Source organism: Suricata suricatta, chromosome 2, assembly GCF_006229205.1.
Source record: "Suricata suricatta isolate VVHF042 chromosome 2, meerkat_22Aug2017_6uvM2_HiC, whole genome shotgun sequence".
Lineage (NCBI taxonomy): Eukaryota > Metazoa > Chordata > Mammalia > Carnivora > Herpestidae > Suricata > Suricata suricatta.
Window position 1 is genome coordinate 7,329,833 of NC_043701.1, and position 17,678 is coordinate 7,347,510.

At 43.8% G+C, this 17,678-nt stretch overlaps 1 protein-coding gene across 1 annotated transcript in view; it reads right to left on the reverse strand.

Annotated features, from left to right (window-relative positions):
- CNTNAP2 (contactin associated protein like 2) overlaps window positions 1-17,678 on the reverse strand; it is a 1,359,261-nt gene that overhangs the window by 211,706 nt on the left and 1,129,877 nt on the right. Inside the window, exon 16 of the mRNA XM_029921999.1 lies at window positions 11,949-12,167. Coding sequence (XP_029777859.1) covers window positions 11,949-12,167 — 219 coding nt within the window. The remainder of the gene's footprint in view (window positions 1-11,948; window positions 12,168-17,678) is intronic.

The following is a 17,678-nucleotide window of genomic DNA, read 5'->3' on the forward strand; positions in this document are numbered from 1 at the left end:
GCCCCCCAAAGGCTGAGAGTGCTGCATTATAATTAAGAAACATTAAAGGAAAAGAAAGAGGAGTTCAGTAATAAGAATGTAACTTACATCTAACTTCTCTATAGCAACCTTGCTGATAAAAAACAGTATCTTCAGTGTTTTTTTAAGTATGGCAACCAGTGAAGATATCTGTAAGCATGTATCTTGGAAGGATTTACCTATGTAGTCTTTCTTCTTAAAAAAAATGTTTATTCAATTTTGAGAGAGAGAGAGAGAGAAAGAGAGAGAGAGAGAGAGAGAGAGAATGGACATGAGCAGGAGAGGGGCAGAGAAAGAGGGACATACAGAATCTGAAGCAGGCTCCAGGCTCTGAGCTGTCAGCACAGAGCCTGATGCGGGGCTCTAACTCATGAACTGTGAGATCATGACCTGAGCTAAAGTCGGGCATTCAAACGACTGAGCCACTCAGTTGCACCCGTATGCAGTCTTTCTTAGAACTGCTCTTGAGTAAGAAGGGGACTGAATCCAAGAGGTGATAAGATATGGGAAATAAGAGTAAAAAAAAAAAAAAAAAGGAAAACTTAGTATATGCAATTAAAGTAAATATATTGATAAGATTCTGCAATTAAAACTTTAAATGATATCACCCTGGCAGGCAGTGAGGTGGGGAAGGAGGTCAGAGTGTTCTTGGTCTTTTGTCTTATACAGAACAGTGATATTGATTTATTTTTGTGGATGATAGAGAAAAAAAGGATAAGTATGAGTCTTAATAAGTTAGGAATAGCTGCCAGAAGAATGAAAGTGAAATCTATAACTTTCAAATCAGTAGAGTAATATTCAGTTAAATCAATGGAAAGGAGATGGGGGTGGGTGGGCAGGCAAACAAACAAAACATAGTAAATCAAAAACACAAGGTAAGATGGAAGAAATCTTCCCTTATGAAATAACAGAAGTTATAATAAGTGAATAGAGATTCTCAAATTAGATTTTTAAAGGATTCGGCATTATGATATCTGAGGTACAATAAAAGGATACAAACGCCTGTACCAAACAGCAGGCAAATATTAATAACAACCAGGAGGACACTGCTGTAGTTTAAAGAGCAAAGATAAACTGTGAGATGGAAAACATCACAGTGAATAAAGAGGCAATAAGTCAAAAAGATCACGAACTCATCTAGCTAGCAAAATAGCTTCAAATTATACAGAGTTACCAATGATAGACTATTGATAGAAATGGATAATTCAACCAATGAAGTTTGAAGCTTACACTCAGAAATTGATTGGACAAGCAGTGCTTGCTAAAACTAAGCATGTGTATCCCCTACAATTCAGCAATTCTCCTGGACAAGCGCGCACGCACGTGCACCTGCAGGAGAAACCGTCGATCAACAGGGGGACGTGCATAAACATAATCAGGGAATGGCTTCAGTAGCCGAGAGTTTGGGGAATTCAGGTATTCATCTTTAGGGAATGGAATAAATAAAGCGTGGATGTACACATAATGGAACACTGTACACACAGTATTCACAGAGCTCAACAAATACATCTTAAAAATATAAGGCTGAGTGAAAGAGCGAGAAACAGATGAGATTTGCAGTACAATACCATTTATATAAATCATGATACGTGGAAGGCAATACTATCAAGTTTCCAAAACACACATATATTTTGAACAGGTGTATAGAGCGTGGGGCTGGGAGGCCATACATAAAATACACTTGAGTGGGTGCTGGCGATGGAGAGAGAACGGAGCTGGGACTCAGGTAGAAAGATGAAGCATCATAAAGAGAAATTAAAAGACGTGAAGAACACTGCCAGGGTGTGATGACAGGACCAGGAGGGAGGGTGGCCCCGTCCATTCCTGCTGAGCAGAACCTGACAGCGGGGCTGATGGGAGAAGAGAGCGCAGAATGAAGCATCCTCGGGGTTACTGTGCTCGCTCGGGCTAGTAAAGTGGGGTTGTTTCACCTCCTCAGGGAATTGTGGGAGGGGCCGTCCGCACTCATCCTCTTCTCGATAGTTGCGTCATGACACTAATGTCTTTGATTACAATCTTTTTCTGTGTGACAGTTGCTATTTATGATCATGAGCTGTAGTTCAGTCCTTATAGAAAGAACAAAAACTGTATATATGAAATTATAAATCTGTTGAAAAAAATTCTCCATGCTGATGGTAAAGTTGTATTAAAATGACTTCTCTGGGGGTGCCGGGTGACTCAGGCAGTTAAGCTCTGACTCTTGGTTTCAGCTCAGGTCATGATCTCCTGGTTTGTGAGTTTGAGCCCCGCATCGGGGCTCTGCACCAACAGCTTGGACCCTGCTCGGGATTCTCTCTCTCTCTCTCTCTCTCTCTCTCTCTCTCTTTCAAAATAAATAAATAAACATTAAAAAATTCTATAAAATGACATCTTTGGATCAGATCATGCCAGTCAGTTGCCATGAGAAAACTGGGAGGAAGACTAGAATCCCTGAAGCACTTCTTTGCGGCACATGAGCTATTTTACTCAGAAGGTGAACTGCAGGATTGGCTCTATTGGTAGGTCCCGAATCTCTCTAAAGGCTTTCATGCGTGTGACCTCTGCCTTAGAAGAGTGGCTCAGCCCCTGTGGAAACAGGCAGGTCACAGGCTACCTTGTTGTGTCTCAAAAGAGGATAAAAGCACACTATCAAGCTGATTATGTTGGGAGTGTAAGAAACCAAGGTAAAAATAATGTGTATCATAAGTTACTTAATATGTTAAAGCTCTAACTGTCAAAGAGAGAGCTGGAATTATAAAAGCTGGTAAGCTTTGCCCACTAAAGGCCCGAGGGTAGGAAAATTAGGGTGACTACTGGTGGGTGGCCTCACCGGTGGTGGGGCAAAGGGGCAGGAGATAGTTCTACCGAGAGTAGCAGAAAGTCAGACGTGGCCTCTCGGCGGAGCTTGGAGAAAGGCGGTCATGTTAGGACAAGAGTAAGCACTGGGGCCCTCCTGGTGAGCAGCTGGGAGGGAGCCCCATTCCTCAGAGCAGCCTCTGTATTTTGTTTGCCCCTTTGCTTTGTAGTTTACTGATTTCATCTAATAATGTTTATACTACATTTTACCTAGTAAATAATTTTATTCTATTATTTTACTGATGGTTGTGGTTTCTGACCATCCCACTCCCTCTGTCTGGGGGAGAACCAGGGCACCACGTATTAGGGTCAGGGCAGAAGCTCTTCGCATTAGGGCTCTAGCTAGCATCTGGGCTACTGCCAAACAGATAAGGCCTCACCATGAAAGAAGGAGACTGAAAACTGTATTTAGGGCTTAAATTGCGTTGAGATGCTATCTTTCATAAAATTTTGAGACTGTCTCTCTCTCTGTGTTTCTCTCTCTCTCTTTGGCTTCTGCCATGCTTGATTTCAGTCTGTGGTACCCAGTGAAAAAGATATTTGCAAAGATGGCAACATCACTATTAACTCAGAGAAGAAATAAGCACAACACCATTCACTTATTCATTCCACTGTACACTCAGCCAATACTCATTGGGCAACCACCGCAGCATTATTCTAGATCTCTGTTGTCATGGAGCCTACCTTCTAGGGGAAGAATGAGAAAAAAAGAAAGAAAGAAAGAAAAGAAAAGTAAAGTAAAGAAATAATAACACATATCCCAAGGAGAATGTAAAATGGGGAGTGACTGCTTACTTCTGATTGAGGGCTCAGAGAAGGCCTCCCTGAGAAGGTAACAGAATCTGAGACATGAAGAATGAGAAGGATCTGACCTTGTCAGTGTCTAGGGAGGTATTTCAGGCAGAGGAAACAGCCAGGGCAAATGCTCTAAGGCAGGAATAAGCTTGGTGTGTCCATGGCACATACCAAAACTGTGGAGACCAGCCAGGAGACATCCTGCAACAGTTCAAGCAGGACACTACTGTGGCTTTGACTAGGGTAGGGCTTGTGGTAACGGAGTGGTGCAGTGGATGCACCTTGAGCACAGTCTAGAGGTAGAGTCACAAGACTTACTCCTGACGGACAGTGATGAGAGCAAGAGAGCAATCAAGGACAACTCCAAATTTTGGGCTCAAGCAAAGATGGGTAGGTGGTGATGTCATTTATGGAGATGGAAGGTTGGTGGAAGAACAGGTTTGGGGTAGGCATCAAGAGCCTACCATGTTTTCTCTGAGATGCCCATTGGACATCCAAGCTGAGGTGCCTAGTAGACAGCTGGATAAGTGCATGCAGAGTTTCTGGAAGAAGTGAAGACTGGAGATTTCAATTTTAGAGTCATTGGATGCCACTAGACTGGATAAGATCACCTGGGGAAATGGATGGATGGAGAAGAGAGGAAGGTTCTGTGAAGCTTCAATATCTAGTGGTCACAGAGAGGAAGAGACTCACAGGAGAGACTAAGTCATGGCAGGCAAAAGTGGAAGGAGAAGTGGGTGAGTACGCTGCCACACTTTCAAGAGTATTTCAAGTGTTTGACGAAGGATGGTGTGTGGAATGCTGCTGGTGCCCTCCAGGGTGAATGGAGTTGAAAGTAGCAGAAAGTTTAAAGCTTGTTTTTCACAGAACTGTTTTCTCCCATAAGCTATTGTGTCTTTTCAGTCTCCATGAACAGATCCACTAGCTGCTTCTGTAACAGCCTGGACTCAAGGCCAGCCGATACGGTTCTAGCCTGGGAACAAGCAAATCTCTGCTTTCCTTACCTGAGATGATGAGCTCAAGACCCCATCCAGTTTATACTGGTTCTCAGGGCATGCCCACAGCTCCTTCTTTTTGTCCTAAGATAACCTCCTAAGGTTGTTCAAGTAGGCAATTAGGTTCTAACAGGATGCCTGGAGGCCAGCAATCAGGAAGACTTGCCAGCTATGGGGGATGTCAGAGGCTTTCACAAGAAGCCAGATCAAACAACACAAACCAAAGAGGGCGGGTGCCATGATTAGAAACCCCGGATCAAATAAGGAAAGAAAAGGCACAAAACACTGCTTCCAAGAAATCCCCATCCCAAGTAATGCATATTCTACTCCCCAGTTACCAACTGTCAATAAAAGAGAGAACCCCAAATCCCATGGCACACAGCTCTTTCTCTCGGGCTCACACACTCATCTTGGGAGTGTGCAGTCACTCCAATAAACTTTCCTGCTTATGTTGCTCATCTGCTGTGTTGTGTGTCTGTCTTTGAATTCTTTCTCCTGACAAGACCAAGAATCTGGCGATATCTCTGGGATGGGCTGGGTCAAGGTGCCAGGGCCCGGGTCCTACCTATTTCACCAGGCAACAGAATCTGGGGCTGAATTTTGCTTCCTTCTGATGTTACATCTCTAACCCACGGTGAATATGGGATGTATGCTATGCCCACATCACTCAGTGCACATACCACACTTTTCTAATGAACAGTCCTAAGTTTCTCTGCCCTTTTCATTATGTATGTAACCTCAACTCCCAGGATTATAAAAATGTGTTCCCTCCCATTTTGAAGAGGTGAATTTGAGGCTTTTCCTTTTGTCTCCTTGTTTGGCTACCTCCTAAAGAAACTCTTTCCTTGCTGCCAACTTGATGTGTTAGTGGTTGGCTTTGCTATGCGTCCAGCAGATGGACTTAGGTCCGGTTACACTGGGAGATCATGCAAAGAAGACCAGAATTATGGATGTTTTCTAGACCTCTGTGGGTTCTGGAGAGATCTGTGTTGACTTTGACAACTCCTGCAAAGGGTTTACTAAAGTAAGTAAAAAAGAAACAACTGCTTATTTTCATATCACCGAGACTGTCAAGTAAGGGGGCTCATTCCCCACCAAGACTGCTGCTGTTTCTCTTTTTTCTCCAAACACTTTGTGTCTGTGTCTGCCCTTAGTCCTCTGCCCATGGTCTTTGCCATTTTGACTTTGTAGTGCACAGAATTCTTGCCAGGGCCAACTCAGGCCAGGCCTGACCTTCTAGTCTCCTACTCTGTAGCTGACAGCAGTGTTTTCTCATGGGTGCCTTGCTGCCATCTAGGGTGCACCAAGTTCTTTCTGGATGGATTCTGCTATGCATTGCAGGAAGTTCTGCTTGACACCTGTAGCTGGGTTGGCACTCTGAAGCCACCATGCTTTTCCAGGTACCGGGTGACTACACTATCACCCCACAAGAGAAACATTGGTATAGACCGACCAAGATGGCGGCAGCATTCCCCTCAGCTTGTCTCAACTTGAGACCAGTTTCTTTCTGACCCTAGGCCCCTGACTTCCCTCCTCTTAAAACATTTACTTAAGGGACCCCTGGGTGGCTCAGTCCGTTAAGCGGCCAACTTCAGCTCAGGTCATGATCTCATAGTTTGTGGGTTCAAGCCTCGCGTCAGGTTCTGTGCTGACAGCTCAGAGCCTGGAGCCTGCTTGTGATTCTGTTTCTTCCTCTCTCTCTGACTGTCCCCCACTCACACTTTGTGTCTCTCTCTTTCTCTCGAAAAATAAATACACATTTAAAAAAACCCCTAAAAACATTTACTTAAGAAAGCTCATAATGGTAAATTCTTTCTCTTCCCCTTTGAGATTTAAATCTTTTCAAAAGTCTTTTTGCCAGTTTTATAACCCAAGAATGTCTTTCTCAACTCTCTGAAATGTAACATCAAGGGAGCTACTGCCTGTATCTCTTAGTTCCTGGGGGAGGGTGGCCCCTAACTCCAAGTTGTAAAACTACCTCCTGCCAGGAAGAGAGGAGAAAGTTTACTTTTCCTTTGGGTAAAGTCGTTAGCAAACACAGATGGCCTAGCATCTCTTCTATCCTACTCTTAAAAACTCGCCATTGTGTATTTTACCACAATTAAAAACAACACATGAAAAACAACCCTCTTCCTCTGTTTCAGCAGAGTTGAGCCCAGACTGAGTTGTGGCCTCTTTCCTCTCTGCAGTAACCTTGAGTGAAATCTTCCTTGCCTTTTTAATGTCACTGTGTAATTTCTGCTTTGACAAGATGAACCCTTAAGGGCTGGGTCTCTGGAATTAGACTATGTGAGGGATCAAATCCCTGCTCTGTCTCTTACCAGCTGCACAACTTTGGGCTATTAACTAATCTTTAGCTTTAGTTTCATCACTGTGAAAATAAAGCAGAAATTAGTAATAGTATTTACTCTATAAGAGGTAAATAAAGGATGTGGAGTGCTTGGCCTTGAAGTGTTTGTCACCCAAGACACACTGGCCGGTGTTTATGTTGTTGTTACTGAGGCAGGCTTGCAGGAAATGGGGACAGGCAACATATTTTTTGGGTTTTAATTCCTGCTACTTGGAGTGTATATTTTTTATTCTAAACTTTTTGGATACCAAAAAGAACCATTTTATTCATACACAGATTTTGGTACACTTCATGGCCAGAATTCCATTTTTCTCCCTTTCAGACAACAAATGTTGATTTTCTCTTTGCTCTCCCAATGGCATTGCATTTCAGATGGCAGTGGAATGATCCGCTCATGATTCTGGAATACAGAGGGGGTGAGGAGCAGCTGACCAAACAAGCTATATCATTGGGTTTGGGGAAGTTGGGCTGTTTTATGGGGTTGTTGGGCCAGAGTAGCTCAGAGAATGGTCATAGCACTCTATTCTCATTCATCAGGAGGACAACTCAGCCATGAACTCAAGGGGCAGCTCAGGAGGAGTTTCCTGACAAACTGCTGGAGGAGAGAAGGTTCGCTCTGAGTCCTGAGGACAGCGCTTGTCCTGTCTCCAGCCAGGCTTCCTGCACAACACAAAGGATCCTGAAGGAATGGCATGGTTTTTCAGCTCTTTCTGGGCTACATCTTACACAGAAGGGATGGTCTTCTTTAACCTCCAGATAGATTTCAGAAGAGGTTAGCGTTGAATACATTGAGTCTAGACATTTATCATTAGTTACGGTTCTCAAAGAACCACTGAGGAGCTCGAATCTTCCTGAACCTTCCAAAGCAGCCTCGAGCCCTCCCGAATTCTGACCTCCTCCTTCAATTACTGCCAAGCACAGTTACATGCATTGCCCTGTGTCTGGCTTACTGCATTCAACCCCTACACCAGCCACCTGCCTTGAATAGCCTGCCTGGCTCTCCTCGATGGCTCACACTGGCCATCTCCCTAACCAGGCCTGGAGCTGGCCACCAGCAGCAGATCGAGGTCCCAGAAGATACCCTGTCCCCTCAGAGCCCGACACTGCTGCTTCAGCCACCAGGGCTCCCAACTCCCCACATGTCTGTGTGCCAAAGTGTGCTCTGGCTCAACACAGCCTGGCATTGCTCATGCCTAGATAATGACCTTGAGCATGTCTGCTATTCTCTACCTCCTAAGAAAAACATGGCTCTTGGCTGCCATGGAGGATGTAGGTCTGAGCACCTGGGCTGGTTGAGGCTGTAGATCACCATGTGGTTTGAGTGTCTCTGCTTGGATGGCCCAGCAGCTCATCATATGCTCATTGTTCATGCTGGATCAACAACATGAGAAGGTTTTCTGCATGTTTCGGTCAAATACCAGCCAATGCTTCTTTCTTTCCACATAATTTTCATGTTTAAATTCATTTGTTACTTTTTGACTAAAGCAGAATCATAGCTGAGATAATAATTCTCAAAGTAATAAGAGTTAGTGCCTAAAGTCTCATGTTAATCCTCTTTTGATGAGAGCTTTTAATTATATTTTAGATGTGGAATGAGGTGACTGTTCTTGTCTCCATTTCTTCAGTTGCTTTGAGAAAGGAGCCAGGAGGCTGGCCTTCCCTTACAGTCCACTCTCCGTGCAAAGACAAGAATGACTTCCAGTCTATGTTAGCTTTAGGTTGAGTCAAATCCCTCTTATCCTGAATGGGGAAGGAGATGTTGGTCAACTCAGCTATGTGTCTCAGTTGTGATGCTAATGCCCAAGTGATGTTTTCACATGGACGCTCACTGGCCTCTTGGCTGACTGAGAATATTCCTGGGTCATCGTGTGCTGCTGTGTGGTCACTGTGGCAGATAAGCAGAGTAACTGCAGCCTGATTTTGAATGTAAAGGGGCATGTATGCACAGGAATTTTCCTTCAGGACATGTGGATTAAAGTGACCAAGTACCAGGTCAACACTTTATGAAAGAAGAAATGGGCCAGTTGGAAGCAAGTTCTGTAGGAGGTGGTGTGCATTACATGGATACATAGAGGAAGAAAGCTAAGGGAGTAAAGGTAAAAGCAAAGATAAAGAAATAACTCATATTTAATGAGTCTGACTTCATGCCAGGCACCCTCCAAAGAGTGCTTATTCTGGGCTGCTTCAGTCCATCCTGAGACTAGGGACTGTATCCCCCACCCCCCTTTTTTTAAGTGTTTTTATTTATTTTTGAGAGAAAGAGAAATTGAGCAGAGGAAGGGGTGAGAGAGAGAGAGAGAGAGAGAGAGAGAGAGAGAGAGAGGAAAACAGAGAAAGAGAATCCCAAACAGGCTCCTCACCATCAGCACGGAGCCCAATGTGGGGCTCAAACCCACTAATCATGAGATCATGACCTGCGTCCAAACCAAGAGTTGGGCATTTAACTGATGGAGCCACTGAGGATCCGCTGTATCTCTTTTAACATGGAAATACTGAGTAACCTGCCAGTGGTCCCTCACCTGGTAAGTGGCAAAGGTGGGATTCAAAGCCCACGGTAACCAAATGACATGGTGCGAAGGATGACTTCTTGGTAACTGAAGCTGCTTTAACCCATCTCTAAACACGTAATCACAAATGGTTGAAGTTGGAGGACATTCTGGAGACCAGTGAATCCAACTTCTTTATTAGACAGATGACAAAGGAGACTCAAGAGGGAAAGCGGTGACTTGTGGTCAGGACAGAGCTTCTAAATGAGAACTGAACCCAGGACAGCTCTCTGAGTTCCTGAATCCCTACTGTATAGCCTTGGGATAACAGGCTCCAGAATTTCACAGCTGTTGAACTGATTTTCTCTCTGGAAACTAGCCCCCCTCCCCACCTCTCCTGGGGAGGGTTCTATTGCAGAACAATATTTTTCATACTGGTGCAAAGTAGCTTGTGTCTAAGAGATGCGCATCATGCCCGTCTCTGAGATGACAGAAAATGAGAAACAAGGACATTCTCATCGAAAATGAGAAAAGTGGAGCTCCTCATTTCTGTTTCCATCGAGTGAGAAGCAACTGCTGACTCATCATGGCGCCCCATTGTTCTGAAGCTTCTTTCCCAGGTCACCAGTGGTTTTAAAATTACTAAATTCAAAGAACGTTTTTCTAGCCTTATTTTCCTCACGGCACTGATACTATTTGTCAATAATAAACACAGAGAATTTCATGAGACTGTCTCTTCCTCTGACACCCCTCTCCTGGTTTTTCCTTGCTTGTTCCCTCCTTCATGCCCCTTCAGTCTTCTTCCCGAGGTGCTATGTTTCTGCCCGTCTCTTAAACTGTTCTGTCCAATTCTGACCTCAGCCCTCTACTGTTTCTTCTTAAAACTGTTCTTGTTTAAACAAATCAGAATTCCTTCCAAGACCATAATAAATGCTCCACTCTATCTCTTTCCACTTATGACTTTATTTTGTCTCCAAAAATTTCAGAGACAACTATAGTCCATGGGAAGAAAGGAATTAAAAGGAAAGTTGGGACAAGGTCAGAAAAAGAAGCAACTTGGTTAGTGAAGGCCACTGTTGTGAAGAAAACCAGGTAGAAGTTAATCAGCATGCTTGGGAGGGACAGGGTTGAGGAAAACAAAACTTGTTCCAGGTAATCTGGGCAAGACATATGGATAAAGTAGACTTTGCTCACAATATTTGGCAGGAATCAGTGCACCTGGCATTTAATTAATAAAATAATTTTAAAGTAATGGGAAATTTTGAGAACTATAATGTGAGGGCAGGATTTGTAAGGGGTTAACCTCTAACAGGGATCAAAGAGTGTTTTATTTTGATATCTACAAGTCTTTCATGGCCCCTGATGACACAGCTTGTTAACAAATCAGTCTTACTTTGAGAGCTAATAGATTAGGTTGACATGTCTATAGTCTGCCCACATTGTACCAAAGATGGTGACATCTAATTTTACCTTCCTTTTTGTGACTTTCCAAAGTTCTTAAAGCATTTTAGCACAATTATGAAAGACACTGTGGAGCTCTGGCCCTTGTTAAAATTAGCTGACCCTCGGTGAGTCTCTAGCATAGGGTGACAGGTGGTAGGGCTGTGGACAGCAACCAGGTCACGTTTGGTTTTGCTTGGTCTGGGATTGCCACAGTCGACTGACTTGATCAATTAACCCCCAGAAACTTAGGGGGGGGTCTAAGGTGGTACATAGCCAGAAAGTCCTTCAAACTTACTCTCTTGTCATTCAACAGAGGAAAAACAGCTATTTTCTTAAAACGTTAGTGTTCTAGAAAAGAAAATTTAATATTTAGTTGTGGAAACAGGTATTGATCTGAAATAACATGAGCTTCAGCTGCAATAGGTCAAAAGCAAAGACTACACTGTGAGGCTGGAATGACTTCTTGCAAAGGACACTCAACTTTTGCTCTATCTAAATTTCTCAGTGTTGATCTCTGTCTCATGTGAAGATACCATGAGAGGGAAATTCACATCTTTCCTTGCCTAGAAACTTGAGGATGGGCAGAGAAGGGAATGGACTTTTACTTATCATTTCAAGGAAAGCTGAACTTAGGAAGCTCATTTCCTGCTCATTCTTCCCTCCATACTTCCCTCCCTTCCTCCCTCACAGTTACAAGCATCCTAAATTATCAAAGGATTTTCTACGGTTCTAAAGCCATAGACCTAACACAGCACAGATGAGAGACCTTAGAGTTACCCTAGCCTAACCCTCTAATTTTTTACAGAGGACCATGAGTTCTAGAGAGTGGAGAGTGAGCCAGAGTTAGGTCTCCTGATTCATTTTCCTTGTTCCATTCTGTCCTGATAGAGACTACAAGAAGCCTAGATAGACTCTTACTTTTGGGAAGATTTCTATCAAAGCATCCCATAGATGGTTTTATTTTTTCCATTGTGAAGCTTATTAAAACCAACAGGGGGAAGTCACGAAGGCCCTTCTATTACTCACCAACAAATAGCTGGCTGTAGAGTTCCAGGCGGGTGTGACCTTCGGTGGGCGCCTTGCGGATCTGCTGTGGCAGCCGATCTACCTGTAAGCTGGCCTGCTTGACATTCCTCTCTGCGGTGACCCGGTGCCACTGGTCATCATTGAGGGGGGAGGGCGACCTCACCACAATCTCCACTGGCCCGTTTCCGACATCAAATGAAAAGGACACTTCTGTGGCAGCTGGGGGAGCAGAAAGCATGAAAGGCACATGAGTATTTTCCTCCCAGATACCAGATAGCAGTGATTTCTAGAGGAAAAACAAAGCCTGTCATCACTTGCTATAAAAGCTCATGGCAAAATCATTTGAGGAAAGGATAAAACATCAATCCACTGTTAATTAGCCATACTTCCTTCAAGGGGAGGAAAATATACTTGGACTGGGAACCAGGAATATATTTATTTTCTTACTGTATCCTTAAAAGCTTGTCAAGAAATTATCACCATCTACTCTTTCCAAATAAGCAAACCCAGACCCGAGAAGGTCAAGCATGAGCTGAGCATATTATGTTTAGTGAGTAGTGGAGCCAGGACCTAGACCTGGGCTTGTTAGGTTTCAGAGCCCCAGATCTGTGGGTTACTAAACACGATGTAACTCTTCCATAGCTTCCAAGGTGGGGACTCCCTCCTGAAGAGCTTTATGAAACACCCATATCCAGCTCCATCTCCAGAATTCTGGCTCAGTTGGTCTGACACAGGCACTGGTAATTTTCAAAGCTCTTCGGAAAATATTAATATATAGCTAGAGTTGAGAGCTACTGTTTTGAGAGGGCTTACAAAACTGTATTTCATTAATGTAGTCATCACGATTCCTGTCAAAAGCTATGGAGATAGGAGTATTGAGGCAATCAAGGTGACCTGCCTCTCTTTTGGGTCATTGTGGCTGTCCAAAAGGTAGTCAAGATTCATGTAGAACAACATCTTTCCTGAACACCAAATCATTCCCATCTGGAATGCTGGATCCTTCTCATAACCTACCCTCTGGCACTGATCACAAATTATTTCTTTTTTCATAGATCTGCTCAAGGTCCCTAATAAATCACCTTTCAATAAGAGACAAATGGATTAGGATGGTTAGCTTTGGCAATTTTTGTTGCATGTAGCTTTATTACTTCACATTTTAGATTTTAATTTCCTCAGTGACCACCTAACACTTTATATAACATGCTTTTTAAGTGTATATTTTTCTTGCAATTGGCAGGAGGGGAAGCTTAATGCAAAGACCAAGGCAGCATACAGGTCCCCAGCTCCTTTGGCTTGGTGAGTTCTTTTCGACATTTAAGACGTGGCAACCGAGTAGATTTCCCAACTTTGCTTATAAAGAGATTCAGTTCCTTTATCTCTCACTAAGCCTTCTGCCTAATCTCTAAGCAGTTTAATTAAATATCTGTCATTTTTTCCCGGGCTAATGGAAAACTCAGCTTCTTTGGACTGGTACCATTTTGAGATGGTGTCGCAAGCAATCAAACTTCTAATTTAAAAACCACAGTGGGCCAGATTCTCTCTGGACCTAGACTGTTTCCTGCCTCTGGGTCAGGCCCCTCTGAAAGCTGCATTCACTTTATTAAGCCACAGGGATATTAGACGCAGAGCTCAATTTAATCAACTTAATTGTACCAAGGAATTTTGATCCTTTATGTTATTAGCAAGAGGACTTTAATTTTAACACCTGTGGTGAATCTGCACATACCCTGGTAAAGTAGCTCCTCTATATTAGGAGCTCATGCCTCCAGGGGTCACTGTGACTTGGTGGAGGCCAGCGACCTTTGTGAAGGTTTCTATGGAAATATCAACGCAGGTCGATGATCACATGACTCATGGACTGAATGATCTTTCCCTGTATTTCTGGCATAGTCGGGGGTGGGTGAGTGGGTGGGAGAGTAGCCTCATATTTTAAATTGAATCTGTTCTGTTCTTGTAGTGCTATGGCTTAGCAGATACATTTTTATTTATTTCAATTAAAAAAACCTTTTTTAATGTTGATTTATTTTTGAGACAGAGAGACAGAGCATGAGAAAGGGTGGGGCAGAGAGAGTGGGAGACACAGAATCCAAAGCTGGCTCTAGGCTCTGAGCCATCAGCACAGAGCCCAATGTGGAGCTTGAACCCACGAACCATGAAATCATGACCTGAGCCAAAGTCGGATGCTTGACTGACTCAGCCACCCAGGTGCCCATAGCAGATGCATTTTTAAATGCAAGTTGTCAAAGAAGCAAGAATGCAAGGGTTCCAAGCTAAGTAGGAAAGATGGTTTCATTTTAAAGGCATCAACAACTATCAGGGATACAGAATTGAGGGACAAAATGGGTTTAACCTAAGGTTTGACTTGGAAGGGTAAACGTGGCTCTAATTTCCTCTCCTCCTCTCCTTCTGCTATGATGAATTCTTGTCCAGGTCTTTAAATTGTCACCATTTGGAGAAACCCTGAGTATCAACAGTTAACTGGGAAATGTCTCTACTTTTTTCTCTACTTGTCACACTAGATCCCCTGTTTCTTCCTCCTCTGGACCATGGTCTTCTTCTTTTAAATTAAAAAAATTTTTAATATTTATTTATTTTTGAGAGAGAGACCGAGTGTTAGTGGGTTAGAGGCAGAGAGAAAAAAACAGAATCCGAAGCAGGTTGCACTCCATTGGCACAGAGCCCGACATGGGGCTTGAACTCACAAACCATGAGATCAGAACCCGAGCCAAAGCCATATGCTTAACTGACTAAGCCACCCAGGCACCCCTGGACCATGGTCTTCTTAACATCAATGCGTCACTCTAGCGAAAGGAAAGAAGTCTCCAGGGTCCTGCTGTAGCACAGTCTTCTCACCAGTTGGGTGGAGTAAGAGGTGCTCAAGGTCAATGGCCTCTGAGAGCAGATTCCTCCTTAAGGAGCCTCTACTCAGGCTCTAATGTAGAAATATTCACAATTTTAGCACAGCTCACATCCCTTCTCTTGCTTCCTGAGGGAGGGGCTGCGGGCCCAGTGTGAGAGTAAAGAATGGGCTCCTTTTCCTCAATCATTCAATGTCAGCTCCCCTGACTTTGCTGAGGCATGCCTTTGAGAATCCATCTCCCAGCCAAACAGCAAGTGTGTTTTAAAGGCTTCTAAAGTTCAGTTTGTGGCTGATTGCTCTTGCTCTTCTGGGTGAGAGGAGCTGACATTTTAAAAGAGATAATTACAGAGAAAGTCAGGGAGCGAATAAAAGGGAGGCAGCATAAAAGACACCAGAGCCAATGACACTGTCCTTAGTAAATGTGGGTCTCCACTGGAGACCGAAGTGTTGTCCTGTTTCTGCTGGTAAAAAAGAAATTCCTTACACACTGGAAGTACTCTTACTTCCAGAAATAAGTATCTGAGAACGGGATGTAACCAGCGAGGCTCTCTGGAAAGAAGACTGTAGCAAACACTGATGGTTGTCTCTCTATTCGTGGCAAGAATTGGAAAGTGTCAGAGATTTTACCCAATTTATAAACTAATAGCTTAGTCTCCCATCATTTCCTCTGTGATGGCAGAAGACAGAAGACTCCTAGGTCAGAGACAAAAGATGTTACAATTCATAACACAACCAAGAGAATGCACGTCAGTCCCTACCCTGTTCTCTCTTGTCCCTCAAGTTGCATGGGGGCATGTAGAGCAGCCCACAGGGATGCTGTGCATGCAGTGAGTTCGTGTCATAGCCAAAGAACCTGAATGTAAGAAACCCCATTCTTTTAAAGGGGCTGCTAGCAAACTAGCTCAATTTTTTTTTGCCCTGAGGAGAGATATTAGCTTCATTATCCTGGTGAGGAAACAAATCCACCTTTCTCTCCCAAGACCATTTGCCAGCCACACATCCTTAGTAAGGTACGGACAAAGCTGTTAATGCCTCTTGCTCAGAAAACAAGCAGCAATGGGGGAGACCCATGGAGAATGTTCCTCTGATAAATAGCCACAATCCTCTTTTCTAATTTTGTCCAGGAATCTCTCTACTCACATAGAATCCTATGCTTTGGCTATGGGTGCCCCTCCCCCAGACTCAGAACATGGATCTGGATTTGTCTAAGTCAAATATGACAATCTGACCCTCCTTGCCAGCATCCCACTTAGGATGGGACATGTTATTCCCTACTGGTTAGTAATATATGGAGACATCCTTTAGGGCTCTTTTGGGACACATTTCTTAGCTCATAGGAGAAGAGAAAAGACATCCCCTTTACACCCCTTGATCCTGGGTGGAGGTTGTGGTTCCTAACGTTGCTGGAGCCATCTTGTAAATTGGAAATGCTACGGAGAACTGGGAGGACAACCGGATAAGCCAGGGTCTTTGGTGGTGTTGGTCAGCCCCTACGTTATCCCCAGAGTCACTCAACACTTCTCATGCAGGTCTTCACTACTGTTTATGCCATTTTGATTACAGCTGAAAGCATGTTAACTATGACAGGGAATGGCTTGGGAATCAGTAGACGAGACTTCCCATCATAGCTTTGCCTTCTCACCTTTTGGGCCCCTGGAATGAGGATCTCATCTAGAGCTCTCCCAGAGTGTGTGTCCAAAATGGGTTTCAAAACACTGATCTAATCTCTAAGATCCCTTCAAATGCAACATGCTATGATCTAATTTGCAAGGGATTCAAGGAGAACTAATGAAATGAAATATAACTAGTCTTAATGGTCATCTTAGATATTGAATCCTTACAGGGAGAAAAGAGGTTACGTGAAGAGAAACGCACAAGGGGGCATGTTGGCGTATTGAAATTACCTTTGAATCAGTCTGGGTCCTGACTCTATCTGAGTGACTTACAACCACAAATGGGGCAGAACCATGCCCAGCTCTTGGTCCGGCCTCTCACGGTCCACCAGCTGGCACTCTTTACTCTCCTTGATACTCAACACACCTAAACAAATCACCTCCAGGCTTAATGTGCCGAGTGACAAATTTAACAGCTGACCAGAATAGTAGACTTTTTGACTCTGAGCTCTCCCAGCAGGGGAGGTGACATTGAGACATCAGGCCATTCAATATGGAACAGGTAAAGGGAAGAGACAAGGACAGGTACACACAGCGAGCTTGCTGAGAAGACCGATAAATGCTGTGGCAGTTTAGATGACGATTTGTTTCTTCTATCTTAAAATGAAGCTTAGGGACTGATAGGATTATTCTGCACAAAATCCCATTTGATCAGTACAACAAAACTGATAATAGGCAGAGCAGATATTTTAGCCTCATTTTACATTGGAGAATGTTTGGATATATTTTCTTCTTCTTCTTTTAAATGTTTATTTATTTAGGGGTGCCTGGAAGGCTCAGTTGGTAGAGCGTTGACTTTGGCTCAGGTCATGATCTCAGTTTGTGGGTTTGAGCCCTGCATCAGGCTCTGTGCTGACAGCTCAGAGCTGGAGCCTGCTTCAGATTCTGTACCTCCCTCTCTCTCTGACCCTCTCCTGCTTATGCTGTCTCTCTCTCTCTCTCTCAAAAATAAAAAACATAAAAAAAGTTTATTTGTTTATTTAGAAAGAGAGAAAGTGTGCAAGTGCATGGGGAAGGGGAGGGGTGAGAGAGACGGAGAGAGAGAATCCCAGGCAGGCTTTGCGCTGTCAGTGCAGAGCCCAACGTGGGGCTTGATCTCATGAACCTGAAGATCATGACCTGAGCCAACAAGAGTTGGTTGCTTAACCAACTGGGCAAGCCAGATGCCCCAATCATCATCATCACCTCCTCCTCCTC